The sequence below is a fragment of the Sturnira hondurensis genome, unplaced genomic scaffold (assembly GCF_014824575.4).
Source record: "Sturnira hondurensis isolate 20B ecotype Veracruz unplaced genomic scaffold, ASM1482457v3 Scaffold0021555, whole genome shotgun sequence".
NCBI classification, from domain to species: domain Eukaryota; kingdom Metazoa; phylum Chordata; class Mammalia; order Chiroptera; family Phyllostomidae; genus Sturnira; species Sturnira hondurensis.
The window spans coordinates 5341090-5358314 of NW_028094186.1; the positions used below are offsets into that span (position 1 = coordinate 5341090).

Here is a 17225-nt window from a genome sequence, read left to right on the forward strand (position 1 = left end):
GATGCCGGTCCCAGTGGGGAGAGGAGCAGGGAAACACCCCCGGCTGACACCCCTGGAGAGAGGAGACAAAGGCAGGGGTGGGTGACGATTGGGAGAGAGGGGAAGAGGAAGAGGGACAGATAGCTGGGCAAAAACAGGGGGAGAGGGAGGCTGGAGGGACAGTCGGGGGAGGGGTCCTGCCAGGCCGGCTTCTGCCCACTGCCAGGGGGAGGCCCTCCTCGTCCTGGCGGCATCCACACAGCCCCATCGCCAGCAGCGGTCCTAGTTCCCAGAAGGGGACATTTATTCATATAATTTTATTATTGGCACTGTGGGTGCAGTGTCTGCCAACTCCCAGGCCTGGTTGCTATCACCCAGAAAGTTCTGTCTGGACTGGCAATCGCAGCTTAATAAAACCCAGGAACCACGTCCTGCCCCTCCCACCCCACGACAGAGACCGCCTGAAAGCTGGGCTTGCTGGGGCCTCTTGGGTCCTTCTTCTAAGCTTCCTGGGCCAAGTGCATCTCCAGCCATGGGCAGCGGCGGGGCGGCATAGCGATTTTCCAGTTGCACAGACCAGGGCTCCGAGAGGTGAAGTGACTCTCCCAGGTCGTGACAGGTAGACACGGGGTGGAGAGGCCAGCCCAGAAACTCACACCGTTTCCATCACCCGGGGCCAAACCTCTGATTGATGGTGGCTGTAATTTCATCAGGCCTCTGGCCCCAGGGGACGCTGATGTGGTGGCCTCAGAGCTTTCTGGAACGGAACCCTGTTGACCTGCCTGTTCTGGGGCTCCCAGAGCTCGTTTGCCCGCCCTGGCCCAGGCGCGGCCATGCTGGAATCTGCCATCTTGATGCTGGCCAAGGGGAAGTCCGCGTCTCCAGCAGATGCAGCGCAGCCTCCCGGGGGCTGAAGGTGGGGTGGGGGCAGTCCGCATCCATCCTGGAGTGTTCTGGAATCAGGATGTCGAACTCACCAGCCTCAGAGCTGGAGGGAGTCTTGGCAGTTATCTAGTCCATCCCCCCCATTTAACACACGGGGGAGCAGAGGCCCAGAGATGGGGAGGGGCTTGCCTGGGGCCACACAGGCTGCGCTACAGGAACTGACCTGGGCCACCACTGAGTGACTGACGAGATGGACACCTCTCCCCCCAGTCCCTCTTCTTATTTTAGCCTCAGGGAATCTCGGGTTTACTACAGCATGGGGAGGCAGCAAGATTTGTTTCCAGTTGTTCCAGCCTCCCTTCCGACTCTTGCTCCCCTCTCCCCCAGCGCTCTGCTGCCCTGGACCGGCTTCCCCAGCCCAAGCAGTCCTGCTCTGAAGTCCCCCATCTTCAGCTCTCACTCACCCACGTGCGAATTTTCACAGGGCCCTTTCTGAAGACATTACCTTACCGTAGCTCTAACGTGGCATCTTTAGACGCAATGGGGCAGGTTTTGGGGGACCTGAGTGACCCTGGTCCAGGCCCTGTGCCTCCCTGGGCCTCGGTGTCCCTGTGTGGAAGATGGGGGTGGGGTGGGCATTTGGAGGTTTCTAAACACCCTTTCCAGCCCTGGCATCTTGAGTCTGCCCACAGTAGGAGCAGCCGGGACTTGGGTGGCCAGGCCAGGGCCATCTGCTGCTTGCCCTTCTTGGGGAAGGAGTAGGAATGGGCTGTGGGAAAACACAGTGGAGAAAAGGCAACCCCCATGGGCCCCACCAATGAGTGGCGTGTGATGAGCAGGGACAGGCAGGAGGATTTGTCACGGCCCCTTCTCCCGTGTCTTCAGTACCCGGTTGTCTTCCCGGGGAGGGACAGGAAGAGCTGGGCTCTATTTACCTCCTGAGGATGGTGTGTGGTGAGGTGAGGAGGAGACATGGTGGGAATGGGAACAGTGAGCGGGCCGTCCCACAGCCAGGCAGGGAAGTGCTGTCCTTCCTCTAGTGGGGAAGAACATGGAGGGCTCAGGGACAGATGCTCCTCCCCTCCCCTCCCCTGCCCGGGTGGCCTGGCCTGGGTACCTGCACATGGCAGATGTCAAGTGAATTCACAGATAGAGCAAATGAGTGAGTGAGTGAGTGTCGACGTTAAGAGGCCTTGCTCAAGACTCAGGCAGACCCGGGTTGGGGTCCTGCCCCCACCAGTTTCTGGCTGGGTGGTCTCGAGCAGATTACACTCAGTCAATGTCTCTGAACTTCAGTTTCCTCAACTGTAACACTAGTGATACCGCACAGAGTTGTGAGGAGCAAAGGTGGTGAATCAGTGGAAAAACCTCAGCATCACGTCTGACATCTAGGACTCGCCCAGTTATGCCGATTACTCGCACTACAGGTGCAATGACGGGGTTGCCCGCTCACCTGGCACTTCAGCGCACATTTGCTCACGGAGCATCTGGGGTGTTCTGAGCACCGCTGAGGGCCTCGGGACGACTCAGGCCCAGTCTCTGCTCTTGCTTACAGTTTGACAGCCGCACAGCCTTGAACTACCACGGAAAGTGCATGACAGCCATCACCAAGAGCGCTAAGTACTGTGGGAGAGGTCCAGTCCGCCCTGGGCTGCAGGTCACAGGAGGCTTCTTGGAGGACGTGGGCCCCACACTAAGCTTTGAAGGAGTTTGCTCTTGGTAAACATCTATCGTGGGCACATGGCAAAGGCTTGTTGGGGGAACCCTTGGAATCCAGTCTCTGCTCCTCCATCACTTCGACGGGCGGGCTTCTCTAACTGCCCTGGGATAAATGGTATCCTTTCCACCCTGTTACTCCCTCTCCCCTAACATTGCTTTGTTCAGCTGCTCTATCACCTCCTGTCCTAATATATGGTTACTCAATTTTGCGTTCTTGTCTGCGTCTCTGTACTAGAGCAGCGGCCCCACGAGTGTGGTGTTACAGGTTTAACTGTAACATGCTGTGTAGTCTTAACCCCTAATGCCTCCGAATTCGGCCATTTTGGGAGACAGGATCTTTACAGAGGTAATCAAATTAAAATGAGTTGTTTTTTTTTTTTTTTTGCCCTGCCTGGTGTAGCTCAGTGGATTGAGTGCGGGCTGTGAATCAAAGGGTCACCAGTTTGATTCCCAATCAGGGCACATGCCTGGGTTTGCAGGTCAGGTCCTCAGTGGGGGCCACATGAGAGGCAACTACACGCTGATGTTTCTCTCCCTTTCTTTCTCTTCCCCTATCTCTAAAAATAAATTTAAAACATTTTTTAAAAAATGAGGTCTTTTAAAACCTGATCCTATATGACTGGTGTCCTTGTAAAGAGGGGAAACTGGAAGACAGACACAGACGCTGGGAGAAGCCCTTTGAAGACTACAGTTACGCTGCCGTAAGCCGAGGGACCACCAGATGCTAGGGGAGGGGCTGGCACAGAGCCTCCTTTGCAGCCCTCAGAAGGCACTGACCCTGCTGCCACCCTGGCCTTGGACTTCCAGCCTCTGCAACCACGAGACAATGAATCTGTGGTGATGAAGCTCTGGTCTGCGTGCTTTGCCAGGGCAGCCCTAGCAAGCTAAGATAGGCACAGACGGTTTTTTTTTCTTCTGTATTCCCAGGTAGGACATGACCCAGCATTTAGTAGCTAGCACTACTCACAGTTCTTGAATAAATGAATGAACCTCGATCGTGACATGCGGAAAGTGCAGGGAATGAGACCGAGAAGCAAAATGAGCAAGATGGCGAGGGGGCTTGAAGGTCAGGGTGAGAGTGTGGTCTTTCCCTCCACAGACGATGGGCAGCCATGGAAGGTGTTTTCAGAAGTTTTCTCCGGCTTCATTGCACATGCTGGACCCAAAGGGGCCAAGCTGGAGGCAGGGGGAACAGGGTAGGATTGAACTATGGACCGGGCGAGCAATGTAGGGATGAGGGCCACCTCTTGGGTGGCAGCGCAGGCGGAGTGGGGGCCCTGCGGGGGAGGGCAAGGGCGTGGTGCAGACGAGGGGGGCTGGTGTCTTCAGTTTTCTACCGTCTCACCTGCTGCCACTTTTTCTCCTTTTTGGGGGGTGAACATCTTTAATTATATATTTTCCTGTATTTGTTCTGCTTTCCCAAAGATTATTTTGCCCAATCCTTCGATCTTTTGCCCGATCAAACCCCATCTTTCTCTTGCCCAATATGCAAAGCTCGTGGGACTTCAGGGCATCTCCCCAAAGGGGGAGTTGGGAGGGGGCTGTCTCCAAGCTGGTCCCTGTCTGTGGACAGGGTCCTAAAATGGGCGCTAATGGAGCAACCCGAGGGTCGGAGGGAGGAGACAGAGCCCTGCTTGGGCAAACCCCTGGTCCGGTGGAGGAGACAAGACCTGTGCCCTGGGAGACGCAAGGGGGCTCCTGTAAGAAGGTGCTGCTGAGAGGAGGCCTGGGAGCCTCCCTGAAGGAAATGGGTCTGCACGAAGTTCGGAGAAGGAGGGGTACTAATATGATGGCGAGGAGGAGGAGTGGGCAGCAGCAAAGGAAAAGTAGTCACCCTGTTCTTCCTAGTCCCAGGTGAGCTAGCCTGGTGGCTGGACACACAGGTGAATACACAGCCAGCACCGCCTTTCAGTGGGCTAACTAGTCATCATGAATCACCCCCTACTAGCGGAGGAAAAAAGACTGTGGATAAGGAACAGAAATAGCTTCTGCAGCCTCCCTTCATTCCTGCGACCCCTCTTTCCCCAAATGTCTCAACAGGCCTTGGGCCTGGAAGGCAATGCATGCCCACAACGCCCTCTGCTGGACGATATCAGAACAACACCGCAGGCTCCACATGCCCAGGCATTTGTGTCAGGAGCCCTTGGTGTCTTGCTCTGGGGAAGCCCCAGACCCCGGGGCCAGGAATGAAGGATAGACAGGAACTGGGTCCATGCCTGGCAGGCTCCACATCTGCAGCCTGGGACTTACGGCTGGTACAGGGCATAGCTAGTTCTACTTGAGGTGATTGAGGGGGCCATCACACACAGCTCCTAGGCCACAGGTATTTTCGAGGCTCAGGAGCTGCAGTGACACCATCCTGAGTACCCGAGACCCCTGCCCCAGGCTAGGAGAGGATGCCTCCCAGCAGATTACCTAGGTCTCATTAGATCACGGAGGAGTCCCTCCCTGGTACCCCTATCTTCTGCCAACCCCGGCTCTGGGGTAACTGGACTTCGGGCGGGGGGTCTGGACGCTTCCAGGAAGGATTCGCGGCTGGGAGATTCTAGGCACTGCTCAGGCAGGGGTGGGGGCTCCTGCTGCTGGGTGGGCTGGCCGAGCGGGAGAGCAGAGAGCTGGGCTGGGACTCGGCTTCACGTTTCCCTCCCACCTCAGACCAGGGCAAGGGCCGATGGAGCTGACTGAGGGAGCCCCGGTTCCCCAGGGGGCCAGCCGGGCCTTGGAGGGGACTGACAACCACAGGACAGAGGGCCCCGGAGACCTGGAGACCCAGAGACCCAGAGCCCTGGGCTCACTGCATTCTCTCCTTCTAGAGAGTTCCCGTTCCGAGTCCCTGTTTCTCGGGGCACCTTTCTCATACGTACTGTGAGGGACTGGGAGACTCTCACTGCCGTCCCAGCAGGACACACACACACACACACACACACACACACACACACACACGGCTTTTACAGGCTGCCCAACGGCAGCAGAGAACAAAGAAGCCAGTTCCTCACAAAGGGGGAGGGAGTGCCCGGCTCACTGAAGTCAGCGAGGCACCTAGAGCCACATTGGGGGGTGGCGTGGAGAAAGGGCTCGTCTGCCCCAGGAAGACCTACTGCCCAGCGGAGGTCACCCACGAGGCCCTGCCTGTGAACACTCCTTCGCCCTGACTGTTTTAGTCTCAGCCCGTTGGCTCTCCGAATGACTCCTCTCAGGGGTGGTAACACATGGCGGCAACGTTTTCGGCCAGTGGGGAATTCCTGTTTGCATCGACTGTTCTCCCAGAAGGCCGCAGAACCAAGATTGATTTGGACGAAACAAGGTAAACTGCTCAAGGGTTTCCAAATGAGCCTCGTGTTTGATTCCGGCACCAGTGTGTGTGCTGATTTTCACATAAAGATATTTCCTGATACTTGATTGAGGAAAATCGGAAATGTGGAAAGCAGCTTGCAGACATTGTAATGGCTGCCTGAGCCTCGCGGGGTCCCCTCAGCCTCTTCTTCCTCTGTGCACACAGGCTGGGCACCCGCCAGCACCTGGCTTCCTCTCACTGCAGAAGTCAGCACAGCTGGTATGCCTGGGGCACCGCAGAAGTGCCCTGGAATTAGTGGCCCCGGGGTAACCTCACTCAGTGACTGAGTGGAGCTGGTGCCCCTCCCCCTACTCCTTCCCTGTGAGTCCACTCTGCTTCCCAGAGTTCCCAGCGGCATGAAGGTCCAGACCCACGGCATCGACCTGCCCAGTGACACTCCCTTTGTCGGTGTGGATCCCGTCACTGTCCCACTGCCTCACTTGCCCAAGAATGTCTCCTGGGATCACACAACAACACCATGTGCGCCGACTCCTTATCTCAGGCTCTGCTTCCGGGGGAACTACTGTGGCCAGCTTGTCCCAGTGTCCCCAGATTGCTCCAGTTTTAAGACTGGAAAGTCCCACATCCTGGGATCTCCCTACCTGGATCTCAGACAAACTGGGGCAGTTGGTCACTCTGGGGAAACCCAAACCAAGTGGGAGGTGACCACACTGAAGCAAGCAGATCACTGGCCCCCCCGTTTGAAAGTCAAGTATCAGCTTTGAGAACAAAAGGGCAGACACACGTATCATTTTGTGGTATCATCAGGTTCAACAGTTTTTATAAGCTAAAAGCCTGGAAGAGAACAGTAGCCACCACGTGCAAAGAAGCTGCTCTTTTGAGAACGCACACACACAGCCCCAGGGTGTGGTTTGCTACTGGGTGGTGGACCCTCGACGGCTGGTGTCTGGGACTTCCACCCTGTCTACCTCATTGGCTACTGGGCAAAAAGGCAATGTGAATTCCAAGCACAAGAAGTGTCCCAGGCACCACGGGGACATGACGGGCGAGCAGGCGAGGGGACGGGCCAGCACACTGTAGGCACTTGAGGCTCCGAGAGGGACAAGCACCGGCCATGCCACTTGAGCCACAGCCACCTGGGCAAATAGTGAAACTACACTGCGTGTGTCACCACAGTCGGCCACATGGAGACGAGGCGCTTTGCCTCGGGAAGCGGCTACAAGCTCAAGGCCGCAGGCTCTGAGCCCAGGAGGGCTGCAGCGGGGACGGGAGCAACCCCACTTTGTCAGGGAGCTCGGGAGACAGTGCTGCTGCCCAGTGGCCAGGTCGCTGGGCCCTGGGCCAGGGGAGCAGGGGTGGGGGGACGGTCAGGGAGCCCCGTACTAGGCACGGGGGCCTGACCAGGAGATGCTGCCACGCTCCTGACCTCAGGACAGATCTCTGCCCGTCAGGTTATCCAGCTGCAAACCACTGCACGTGCCCCCGCCCGGGCTGGCCATACACTGGCTCTGCGGGGCGTGCCGCAGCCCAGGAACATGCCCACGCTCTGCTCATTGGTTTCTCTAGTCTCTGCTAGATTAGTGGGGGATAAAAAATGTCTGCCCCATGCCACTGCAGTGAACACACCACCCACCCCCGGGGCAGCAACGCCCTTCTCTTCCCTGGCCAGGACGCTGAGGATGTGGAATTTATTTGTGCCTGGGGGCCACTTGGAGATGTTCCGATGTGTCAGAAGTGAGAGGCAGCACTGGGGCCTGGCAATGGCGGGAGCTGGAGTGTCCCACGGGCTCCAGCCAGGCGGGCAGGGGCGCAGACTGGGGAGACCCCTTCTCCCACTTCCTCTCAATGGGAGTCCCTGCTGAGGAAGAGAAGGGGAACAGCAGCCAAGGAGAAAGAAAGAGCCTTCAAGTAAGTGTAGGGACCAACGGGTGGCAAGTTAGGATAGAGGAGAAACTCCCAGAAGGCTTTTCGGCTCCAGGTGAGTAAAGAGGATCCCTCGCTTTCTCAACCACTGGAGGAACAGGTGAGGACCCACCAGCAGCTGGAATGGAATCCCTCCTCCATCGTTGGTCACAGCAGTGGGGGACAGTAGATGTCATTTGTCTTGTCCTAGGGCAGGGGACACCTGAGCACACACAAGTGCCACTGGAAGCCGATGCCACTCTCCCAGGGTCTGGAGTTGGTCTCCTCAGGTGAGGGTCTCAGCGGAAGGACCCTGCCCCTGGGAAGAGGCAGGAGGTCGGACCCTCGAGGCACTTCGTTGCAGGGGGTCCCCGCTCCCCCTGGATGAGCAGCTTCCAGCAGGAGCTGCGGTCGGCAAAGCAGCCCCGTCACTGAGTGTCAGAGTGCTCGGGGGCTGGCCTTCAGGGTGCACGGTGCCTCCACAGTGTGGGCTGAGGCCACACCCGCGGGTGGCAAGACCACAGTTTGGGGACAAGGCCAGTCCAGTCGAGGCACACCGGGGAGCGGGGCGGTGGTCCACCGGGCAGACATTCTTCAAATGCTTCTCACCGAGTTCCAAAAGGGCCCAAAACGCACCCGAGGCTACCCCAGCGTGCCTGGCATACAGTAGGCACTCAGCCAAAGCTTTCTGAGTGTCAGTGCCAGAAGGACCCTCAGGGAGACCTAGACCGGCATTTTCTGGACTGAGTAACCTGGGGAGAGGGACCTTCTAAGTCACATATTAGAGACTGACAAAACCCACTTCTTGGGACCAGGTCATCTGACCTAAAGAGGTGGTTTTCCTAGTGTTTCCCCGACGTGTTTGCTCGAGGGACCATTTCTTATGGATGGCTAATGCACACACCATAGAACAGCATCGGAAATGCCGATCTAGTGTAACCGCATCGTTCTACAAAAGATGAGACGGGGCCCGGAGAGAGGAAGCGGCTTGCCGGAAGTCACACCGCACACTGGTGGTGGCGTCTAGACCAGCACCTGAACCCCCAGCTCACGGACCACTGTTCCTCCCACTGGAGGCCCGCTCTGTCCGACAGCGCCCCTCAGCATTTGTACTCTCCTGACTCTTCACAGCTGGCAGGGCATAAAGGCCCTTTGGCATGACCCAGAAAGCAAGGCCTAGTTTGACAGAGAGTCCACATTAATCCAGGTTAATCCTGATTCTAGGGGCAATGGTTCCCCTACTTGAGAACCATTGGAACCACCGTAGCTTCGGGGGGCGCGCTCATTCCCTAAGGTTCTTATCTTTTCCTGGAAGCCGGTCCCTCTGTCCTCTGCTTGGCCATCCCGAGGGCACATTTCTGAGACTGTTTGCCATGGCAATGTCACCGAAGTTCTCTTCAAACATGTCTCTCATCCAGATGTCCCTCAAAGCCCTTGGGTTATTTGCAATCAAGGAGACTTTGTTCCTCTGCACCTTCAGGTGCCAGGCAGGGGGGGGCGGGGGGTACGAAGGTGGGTGGTTCACCCATCAGAGTTGTCCAGAGCTCTAGCCACTGCTGCTGGGGTGGTGTCTGAGGGTGTACTCCGCAGAAGCGGGGTGGTGGTGGGCCCACAGCCTTGCTGGGCTTCTCAGTGACTCCTTCCAGGTGTCGTGTTCCACACTGGGCAGGTGCCAGGCCACCTTGATCTCCCCACCCCCCGTCGCTGTGACCGGTTCAAGGTCACCCAGACAATTAAAGCAAGCCCATGGTCACTAAGAGGAGAACAGCTCGGAGGCAGAGAATCTGGGAAAGTCAAGGTGGGGGAAGCCCCCGGCTCCTGGGCACCTAGAGAGGGGATGCCACCCACCCAAACTAGTGCTGGGTGTTCTGGCTGTCAGCTGGCCGATCTTTCCACTCATGGTGGGCCAAGAAGGCAATGCCACGCCCCTCCCTCCTTACTCTGGAGCTGGGGCTGCTGGCTGCATAGCTACGGAAGTGTTATTTGGGGGGCGCCGGGGAGCAGGTGTGTAGGGAGATGACAAGGTTGTCCTCACGCCTGGTCAAGGCCTTCAGCAAGGCAGCCTAAAGCTCTTGTCTGTCTTGGTGGTACCGACTTTGAGCCAACACCCCCCAGGCATCTTGTCTGGCCTGGGTGGTGGTAGCTTCAGTTCCTGGTGGGTTCCTGCCCAGAGGCAGCCAAGCTGCTGACAGGATTTTACACTAAGTCTCTCGCCCCTTCCCCTCCCTTGGGGATGGACCTCCAGCTTTTGGTGAGAGCCTCTGAGGGGCTGGTGCAGCTCAGCAGGAGACCAGCCAGGCATCTGCATGGAGGGCGTGCCATGTGGGGCAGGGCACCACATCCTGTGGGGGCTGCCTTTCCTCCAGGCCCGGGGAGTGTTCTGCTGGGCCCCTGCTCTCCCTCCGCTCCCGCTGAAGCCTTTTGTCTCCATGAGGCTGAGACTTGTGCTCGAATCCACAGGTCCTCCCCACAGGGCAGATCTGCGGGGATCTCCCAGGAGGGAGGAGCTTGTGCCAGGGCCGTGGGGCCTGACGGGACCACTTGATGGGGCGAGTTCAAGGCCTTGGAGAGGGGTGTGTGTGAGGGTGTGTGGATTCATCCTGGGGGTCCAAGCGGGTGGGCTTCCTTGCTGAGGTCCAGACCTGCCTCCAGGGGAGTCTGAGGGGCAAAGGTCACTGGGCAGCAGCCAGGAGGGAGTCTGAGGCTGCAACACAGACGTCACCACATGGCGTCTCGAAGTAGGCCCGCGAGGGGGAGGTCCCAGGGCCTCTCAGTCTTGAAGCTTCTTCAAAAAGTCTTTCATTTCGTGGAATAAATCACATCTCCTGGCCGAAGCTGCTGCCCCAGACATACTGCAGCCAAGCACGGTTCCCTGTTGCAAAGAAGACCCCTGTCCTGCACAGTGTGACCTGGCTAGACAGCGCCCCACTGTCCCAGAATGCAGGTGACGCAGGGTGCCTCCCTAGCCCCTCAGCACGTGTGGACAGGGTCTGCATTACGCAGCTCCTGGAGGCGCAAATTATCGAAGGTGCCATCTGTTTTTCCACTGACTTCTGTGACTCCATCTATGCTTTGGGGACTATTTTTGCACAGGCAGCCACTCACTTCTAACACCTCAGCTCGCAGGAGGTCTCCCCATTGTCCTGCTCCCCACCTCCTTAGCTAGGAGGTCGCAAATAATCTGTCAACCAGCCCTAAGACAGACGGAGGGCTTCCAAGCCAAAAGATAAGGCCCTGATTGGCTCCTCTGTAAAGTGTTGGGAAGGATGGTTTTCCAGTTGGTCTGCAGCGGGGTTTAGGGGTCATGGAGACACGAGCCTATCCCACAATGCAGCAGGCAGAGGTGGTCTCCTGCGCCTAGCCGCAAGTTCGTTGGTCTGGTTCCTTGCAGTTTTGAGGCTTGCTCCTCCAGCCTTTCATGTGAGGGGGGCGTTGCCCACATGACCCTCCTGCAGCAGGAGCTCAGGTTTAAGTTGTACTCCCTCTCTGCCCCCCGGGGAGCAGGAAACCCCACAGCAGTGCCCCCTGTCCAGGCAGGAAGGGACCTTTGAACCTTCTAGAGATCTAGCCCAACTCTCCCACCTCACCCACTGATTTTACAGGTGGGGAAACTGAGGCCCAGACAGGGGGCACTGTCCGTTCTCAAGTTGCACAGCTAGTTGGTAGCAAAGTTGGGGCTGAATTCAGGCCTCCCGCCGGCAAGTCCAGGGCTCTTTCTAGCAAACAATGTATTGGCTACAGCTCCCAAGGTTGCCGCCACCAGGCCCCGGTGGTGCCCTGCCCCTCCTCCCCGGCCCCAGCCTCCCCCTGCCCCGACTACACGTAATTCGGGTTGTAGCACAGCATGTTGAACTCCAGGCTCTCGTCCCAGTGCCGCAGCAGCACGAACAGCTGGAGGGCGGCCGCCTTGAGTGTGCCCCGCGTGCGGCCCTCGGGCACCTCCTGCTGCTCCAGCCACGCGCTGGCCTTGGCGGCCACCAGCTCCCACTCCACGAAGTAGGCTGCTGAGCAGTGCTCCAGCCAGGCCAGTGCCACCACCGTGGCCCACAGCTGCCCTGTGTGTTCAACCCTATCCCTGAGCTCCCCGCCTGCCTTGTCCTCTGCCACCGGCTCCACGGAGAAGGTCTCACAAGAGGGGTGCCGAGGCGAGGGGCCGGTGCACAGCTGGGGACTGGGGGTCTTTGTCTCAGGTGGGCGGGCGGTGAGGGACACTCGGTGGCAGGTGAAGGGCGAGGTCCACTTGAGCTTGTCCATAGGGATGTGGATGGCCTCACAGAAGGCCTGGTTGAGCAGGAAGGCTCCGGAAGCCAGCTGCAGGGACACCTGTGGGTGGGAGAGCCCCACAGTGGGCCTCAAATTTTTGAGACTATGGAGCCCAGGCAATGAAGAAGTCTGGGTCCCCATAGCCCACTACTGAGCTCCCCACCTCCCTGGGGGACCTGCAGGGTACCCAGGCTGATGGAGCATCTCCATCCTTTGTCCCACAGGCACTTCAGACTGCCCCCTCGCTCAGCCCAGCTCAGCATCTTCGCTCTAAACCTGCCTCTTGTTCCCGGCGGGTGGGCCCATCTGGGACCGTCCTCTGCCATCAGGTGGGTTCTGGGCAGCTCACCTCCCTCCTGGGCCCTCCACGCCCATCCGTGTCCAAGTCCCAACAGGTCTGCTTTCTGACCACCTCTGAAGTCTACCACCTGCCTCCTCGTGTTGCCCCTGCCTCTGCTTTCCTCCCCTGTCCACACCCTCCCATCTCTCCTGCAGCCTCAGGGGTCTTTGTAAGGCACAGGTCCTGCCACTCTTTGGAGGCCATCGGTTCAGTGGCTTCAATTTTCTCTTGGGATGAGCCCGGACTATGATTCCCAAAGCACTGGTTCATCCTCGATTTTCCTCTCCAAACCCCACTCTCCAGCCGCCACGTGCTCTGTCCCCCCTGGACCATCAGCTAGTACCCATCCAGGAAGCCAAGCATCCTTCCTCCTTGACCACGAGCCTGAGCACCCCCACCGCCTGCAGCGGTCCGTCCCTCCACACCGGAGCTCTCCTATCACTGCACCCAGGAGCAGAATTGCCTGGTTCCCCCGTCCGTGTCCCCACTAGATAATTAGTGCCATGAGCTCAGAGACAATGTTCATCTAGTTCAAGGTCGTCTAGCACTGCGCCAGGCTCAACAAACCCTTGTTGAGTGCACACATGCACAGTGCCCTGTTGCCGGCATTTTGTGAAAGGCCCGGTGTGCTTGGGGGTGCTGGGACAGGCGCCATGCCCCCTCCTGCCGCGGCCCTCCTTCCAGCGCCCTCTGCTCCCCATGCCCTGCTGGCCCAGATGTGGCAGGGCCACACTCCTGCCCCCCCCTGAGTCAGAGACCGTCACTCCAGACCTGGGCTTCTCGCTCTCCCATAGCATGCTGGGGCGTCTGCAAAGCCACTCGCTAAACAGAGTGCGCGCGTGTCCCTGGGGTGTTAATTTTACTCACCTGAGAGTCATTTCAAGGCATATTTTTATGCAGTGAAAAATAGATGCACATAGATGATGGAGTAAAATGTAAAATCCCCATGAATTTTAAAAAGGTAGCAGATTGCAAAAAATTTTCATGATGCCGGTGCTGGCTTCTAGCCACACTTCTGGGCTCTGGGGAAGGGACTCCCACAAACCTCTGGCCTGCTGACCATGTGGGTGGGAAGGTCTAGGTCTTCTTCCCCTTGCCCAGGGGGCGGGGTGGGAGGAGGCTCACAGGATGGCCCCTCTGCGGACCAGCTGGGGTCTGGGCACTCACCAGTGGGGTGTAGTTGAAGCTCTGGCTCCCGGGCAACGACTCTGGAGCCTTGGTCTGTGGCTTGCTCAGGAAGCCCTTGGCTGCTCGCATCAGCAGCCTGGACTTTCTGAGAGTCAACCTGTGTGGGTGGAGCCAGAAAAGCATGGCTACAGCCACCCCAGCGGTGTCCTTGGTCATCCCGCCCGCCCAGTGCTCACACAGCAGCCTCTGGGAATGGGGCCAGAAGGGGTCTGGCAGGGGGCTTCCTCCAATCTCATGTGACAGCTGGGGAAACAGAGGCCCAGCTCAGCAAATTGGTGGTGGCCCGGATGAGTACCAGGCTGGTGTTCATTTTGTGGCCCTCTGTCGAGAGCCTGTGTTCGTTCGGCCTGTGGTCAGAGTGCCTCGTGCTGGCCTCCCCGGGAGTGGCATTTGCAAAGAGACCACACCGGGGGAGATGAGCCGCAAAGGGGGTGGGGGGGGTCTTCTGCAGTGGGATCCTGGAAGACAGAGATATCTCTGGATGGGGGGCCTTCTAGGCTCGATTTGGGTTATTCACTTGTGTCTAAATGTCAGGCTGGGCCTGCCCTTGGCCTTCAAAGCCAGGGAGAGCCCCTGGAGAACGGGTGGGGGTGTAGTGCAACCCCAGTGGAAATCCCGCATACCTGGATCCAAACAGAGTCTCGGGGGTCTTCAAGGAAGAGAGGGTGTTGGTGGCCAGACTGAGCAGGGGACCTGGAGAGCCACGAAATGAGAGTTGTTGCCAGACAGAGAACCCTGGCCACCTGCTCACTGCCCAGCTGGGGAAACAGCGGCGCGGAGAGGGCAGGGCTGGCCTGCACCCCGGGGCCTGAGGCGGACATTGGGCTGCAGGGCTGTTTCTGACCCGCTTGGCACAGGAGGGGTGAGATATACAGGTCCATGTGTGAGAACAACAGGCCTCCAAGTTTCCTTGGCTGGTGGCCTCAGGCATCTTCTGGAAGGTTCCCTGTGGCTGCGGTGGCGGCTTCGTATCACCCCGGCTCGGGCCTGAGTGGGGACGCCGAGTTTCCTTCTGTGCTACATTGCTAAAGGGTTCTAGGCAGAGTGAGGTGGTTGAGTGGTCCTTCAGCTAGAAATTGGGAGGCCTGATTCTAGGCCTGGCTCTGTCACAGACTAGCTGTGTGACCTTGGGCAAGTCACTTCACCTCTCTGAGTCTCAGTTCCCTCGTCTTTAAAGTGGTGATGTCCCTACTGATCTCACACGGAGTTGCTTTGAGGAATCAATGAGCCACCTAGGACCTTGCTGGGCTAAGACACTCTCCCGACCCAGGGGTCAAGCACCACCACCGTCTTCCTCGAGGAGAAGGCTGGCTGACGGTCCACGTACCTTCAGAAGCCACGGACCTCTCACGGCCGGGGGATGCGGTCTCGCTGGAGGGCGCGATGGGGCTTTCCTCTGCTCCTGCAACCGGAACGCGGGTGAGGCCTGGGCTCCCCTGGCTCTCCCTTCCCCACCTCCCATCCCCCCCCCCCCCAGGGGACTGATGGCTGAATTTGCAGAACTGGGGGGCGGGGGTGGGCTGGGAGAGCAAGGTCAGGGGTTCCTTTTGAACTTGGATGGGTCTTTGCCTTCCAAAGATACCACCGGTGCTTCGCCATAAGAGTCAGAACGCCTGGGTTCCACTCCCAGCTCCCCACTGACTAGCTGTGTGACCCTGGTGAACTTACTAACTTCGTTATGTTTTGATTGTGGATGAAGGATAATAGTATCTGTCTTACAATGTTGTTGTAAGGCTTCAATGAGTTGATACAGAGATACCGCTTAGGGCTTGGCTCGTAGTATGTGTTCAATGAAACCCTGAGCTACAGTCCCATAAGGGAAGGAGAAGCAGGTCAGGGGCTGAGAGTAGGAGTTGGGGGTTGGGGAAGAGGTGGGCATGAGGCACCAGGGCTATGCCTCCCTGAGGAGGGGCTTGCGCCAGCTCCCTAGGAGGCGCCAGAACATGGCTCTGACTCTATGCCTCAGTTTTCCCATCTGTAAAATGGGAGTAATAATTGCACATAGTTCAAAATGAGTAATCAGGGTGATTATACTTAGGATTGTTCTTTCAGGAGATGGAGAGTGATAGAGAATATGCTATAAAAGAATAGACCAAATCATGAAAAAAATCTTCGTGCACAAACATGTTTGTCGAAGCCCCTGGGACCCTGTGAGGCTGTCAGCAGCTCCGTGAAGGCCAAGAAGCTCCGTTTGTCATTGGGTGCTCAGGGTAGGGTGGGGCAGCATGGGAGTGAACTAGTGACTGTGTGTTTGAGGCAACCAGGTGGGGCAAATAGCACGGTGGTTAACCTTCTGGGCTCTGGAGCCAGACACCACCTGGGTTCAAATCTTGGCTCTATGATGTACCAGCTGTGTGACCTTGAGTAAGTCACTTCCCCTCTCTGAGCCTCAGTTTTCTCATCTCTTAATGGGGACAATAAAAGAAACCATTTCAGATGATTGTGAGGAGCCATGGATAATTGGGACAGTGGCCAGCACACAGGAAACTCTCAGCAGTGTCAGCCATTGTCACCTTTGGGGAGGGAAAGGACTCAGGACAGATTAACAGCCTAGCAGTCACAGACACTTGGGTCTGAGTCAGAGGGTAATTGAAAGAAAAGAAGGAATTTGTAATTTTGGTGGAATCTGTGGCCATCGAGAACGGAGCTACAGAGAAACAAGTGAGTTCCTCTAGACTGGAGGCGTGGCATGGCACAGGGGTAGGGCAGGGTTCCCAGGTGTGGGGGCTCCGAAGGAGCCAGAGTTGGCAGAACTCGTTGATTCTGAAGAGCTCCTTCACCCCGCCCCCCACACTGCTCTTTCTTCGCCCGTCGACGTCTGTGAGAACTTTGTAGTCCATCAGGTAAAACACATGTTAGGGCCTGGCATTTGGTGTCTGGGGGACTCAGTGCAGGGAATAGGCACTGGGGTTGGCGGCCCATCCGAGGGCAGAGGTGAAGGGATGGTGTGGGCACGTGGGCAGCATGGGGCGGGGGCGTGCTGCTCTCCGGCTCCCGGAGGCTCTCCCAGCAAAGCTGTGTTGAGGGGCGCATGCTCGGGTGTGCTGTGCTCTCTGCTCATCTCAGACCCCAGGAAGCCTGGGGGGTCTGGCCTCGCCCTGGCCCTGCAAGGGCCCAGAGTGTGGACTCAGAGTGAGGCCTTAGACACGAGGAAGCCGGGACGACTCAGGAGCTCAGCCTTCGGAACACGGCCCAGGTGGCCCTTACTTAGGTTCTGAAATCTGCCAAGTCCCGCCACCAGGTCCTCCCTGAGCGTGGTCGGCGACCGTCCGAAGGCCCCAGAGCTGCCCCGTGGCTGCTGGGTCAGGACTCGAGAGCTGACCATCCGTGATGCAGCGCCTTCAGGAGGATAGGAGATGGGGTCAGCTAGGTACAACTGGGCCCACCCTCTGCCTCCTCCTCCAGGCTGGCAGGAATGATTCTGGCTCCGGTCTGTTGTTATTCCAAAGAGAGGAAGGCATTGTACAGGTACGGCCGTGAGCTCTGCAGCCAGAATGACCTGGGTTTGAACCCCAGCCCCACCTTTTAGTAGCTGGGTAGGGTGCTAACCACTCTGAGACTTGGTTTTCCTATCTGGAAAATGGGGATAATAATACCCACTCTGACAGGTCAATAGCACGGCTGAGGTAACACATAGACAACAGCGATGTTTTC

The 17225-nt window shown here is 57.9% G+C and overlaps 1 protein-coding gene and 1 long non-coding RNA gene across 2 annotated transcripts in view; one reads left to right on the top strand and one right to left on the bottom strand.

Moving 5' to 3' along the window:
- The first annotated feature begins 305 nt into the window (after positions 1 to 305).
- Positions 306 to 2785, top strand: LOC118977780 (uncharacterized). The gene is made up of 2 exons (XR_005064604.1): positions 306 to 1332; positions 2182 to 2785. It is a non-coding gene; the product is annotated as an uncharacterized LOC118977780 (long non-coding RNA).
- Positions 2786 to 11507: 8722 nt separating this feature from the next.
- Positions 11508 to 17225, bottom strand: part of VWA5B1 (von Willebrand factor A domain containing 5B1) — a 37818-nt gene continuing 32100 nt past the window's right edge. The window contains exons 17-21 of the mRNA XM_037032912.1: positions 16779 to 16910; positions 14899 to 14973; positions 14195 to 14264; positions 13551 to 13668; positions 11508 to 12103 (exon numbers count right to left, since the gene is read on the bottom strand). Of these exons, the coding sequence (XP_036888807.1) occupies positions 11597 to 12103; positions 13551 to 13668; positions 14195 to 14264; positions 14899 to 14973; positions 16779 to 16910 (902 nt within the window). The 3' untranslated portion in view covers positions 11508 to 11596. The remainder of the gene's footprint in view (positions 12104 to 13550; positions 13669 to 14194; positions 14265 to 14898; positions 14974 to 16778; positions 16911 to 17225) is intronic.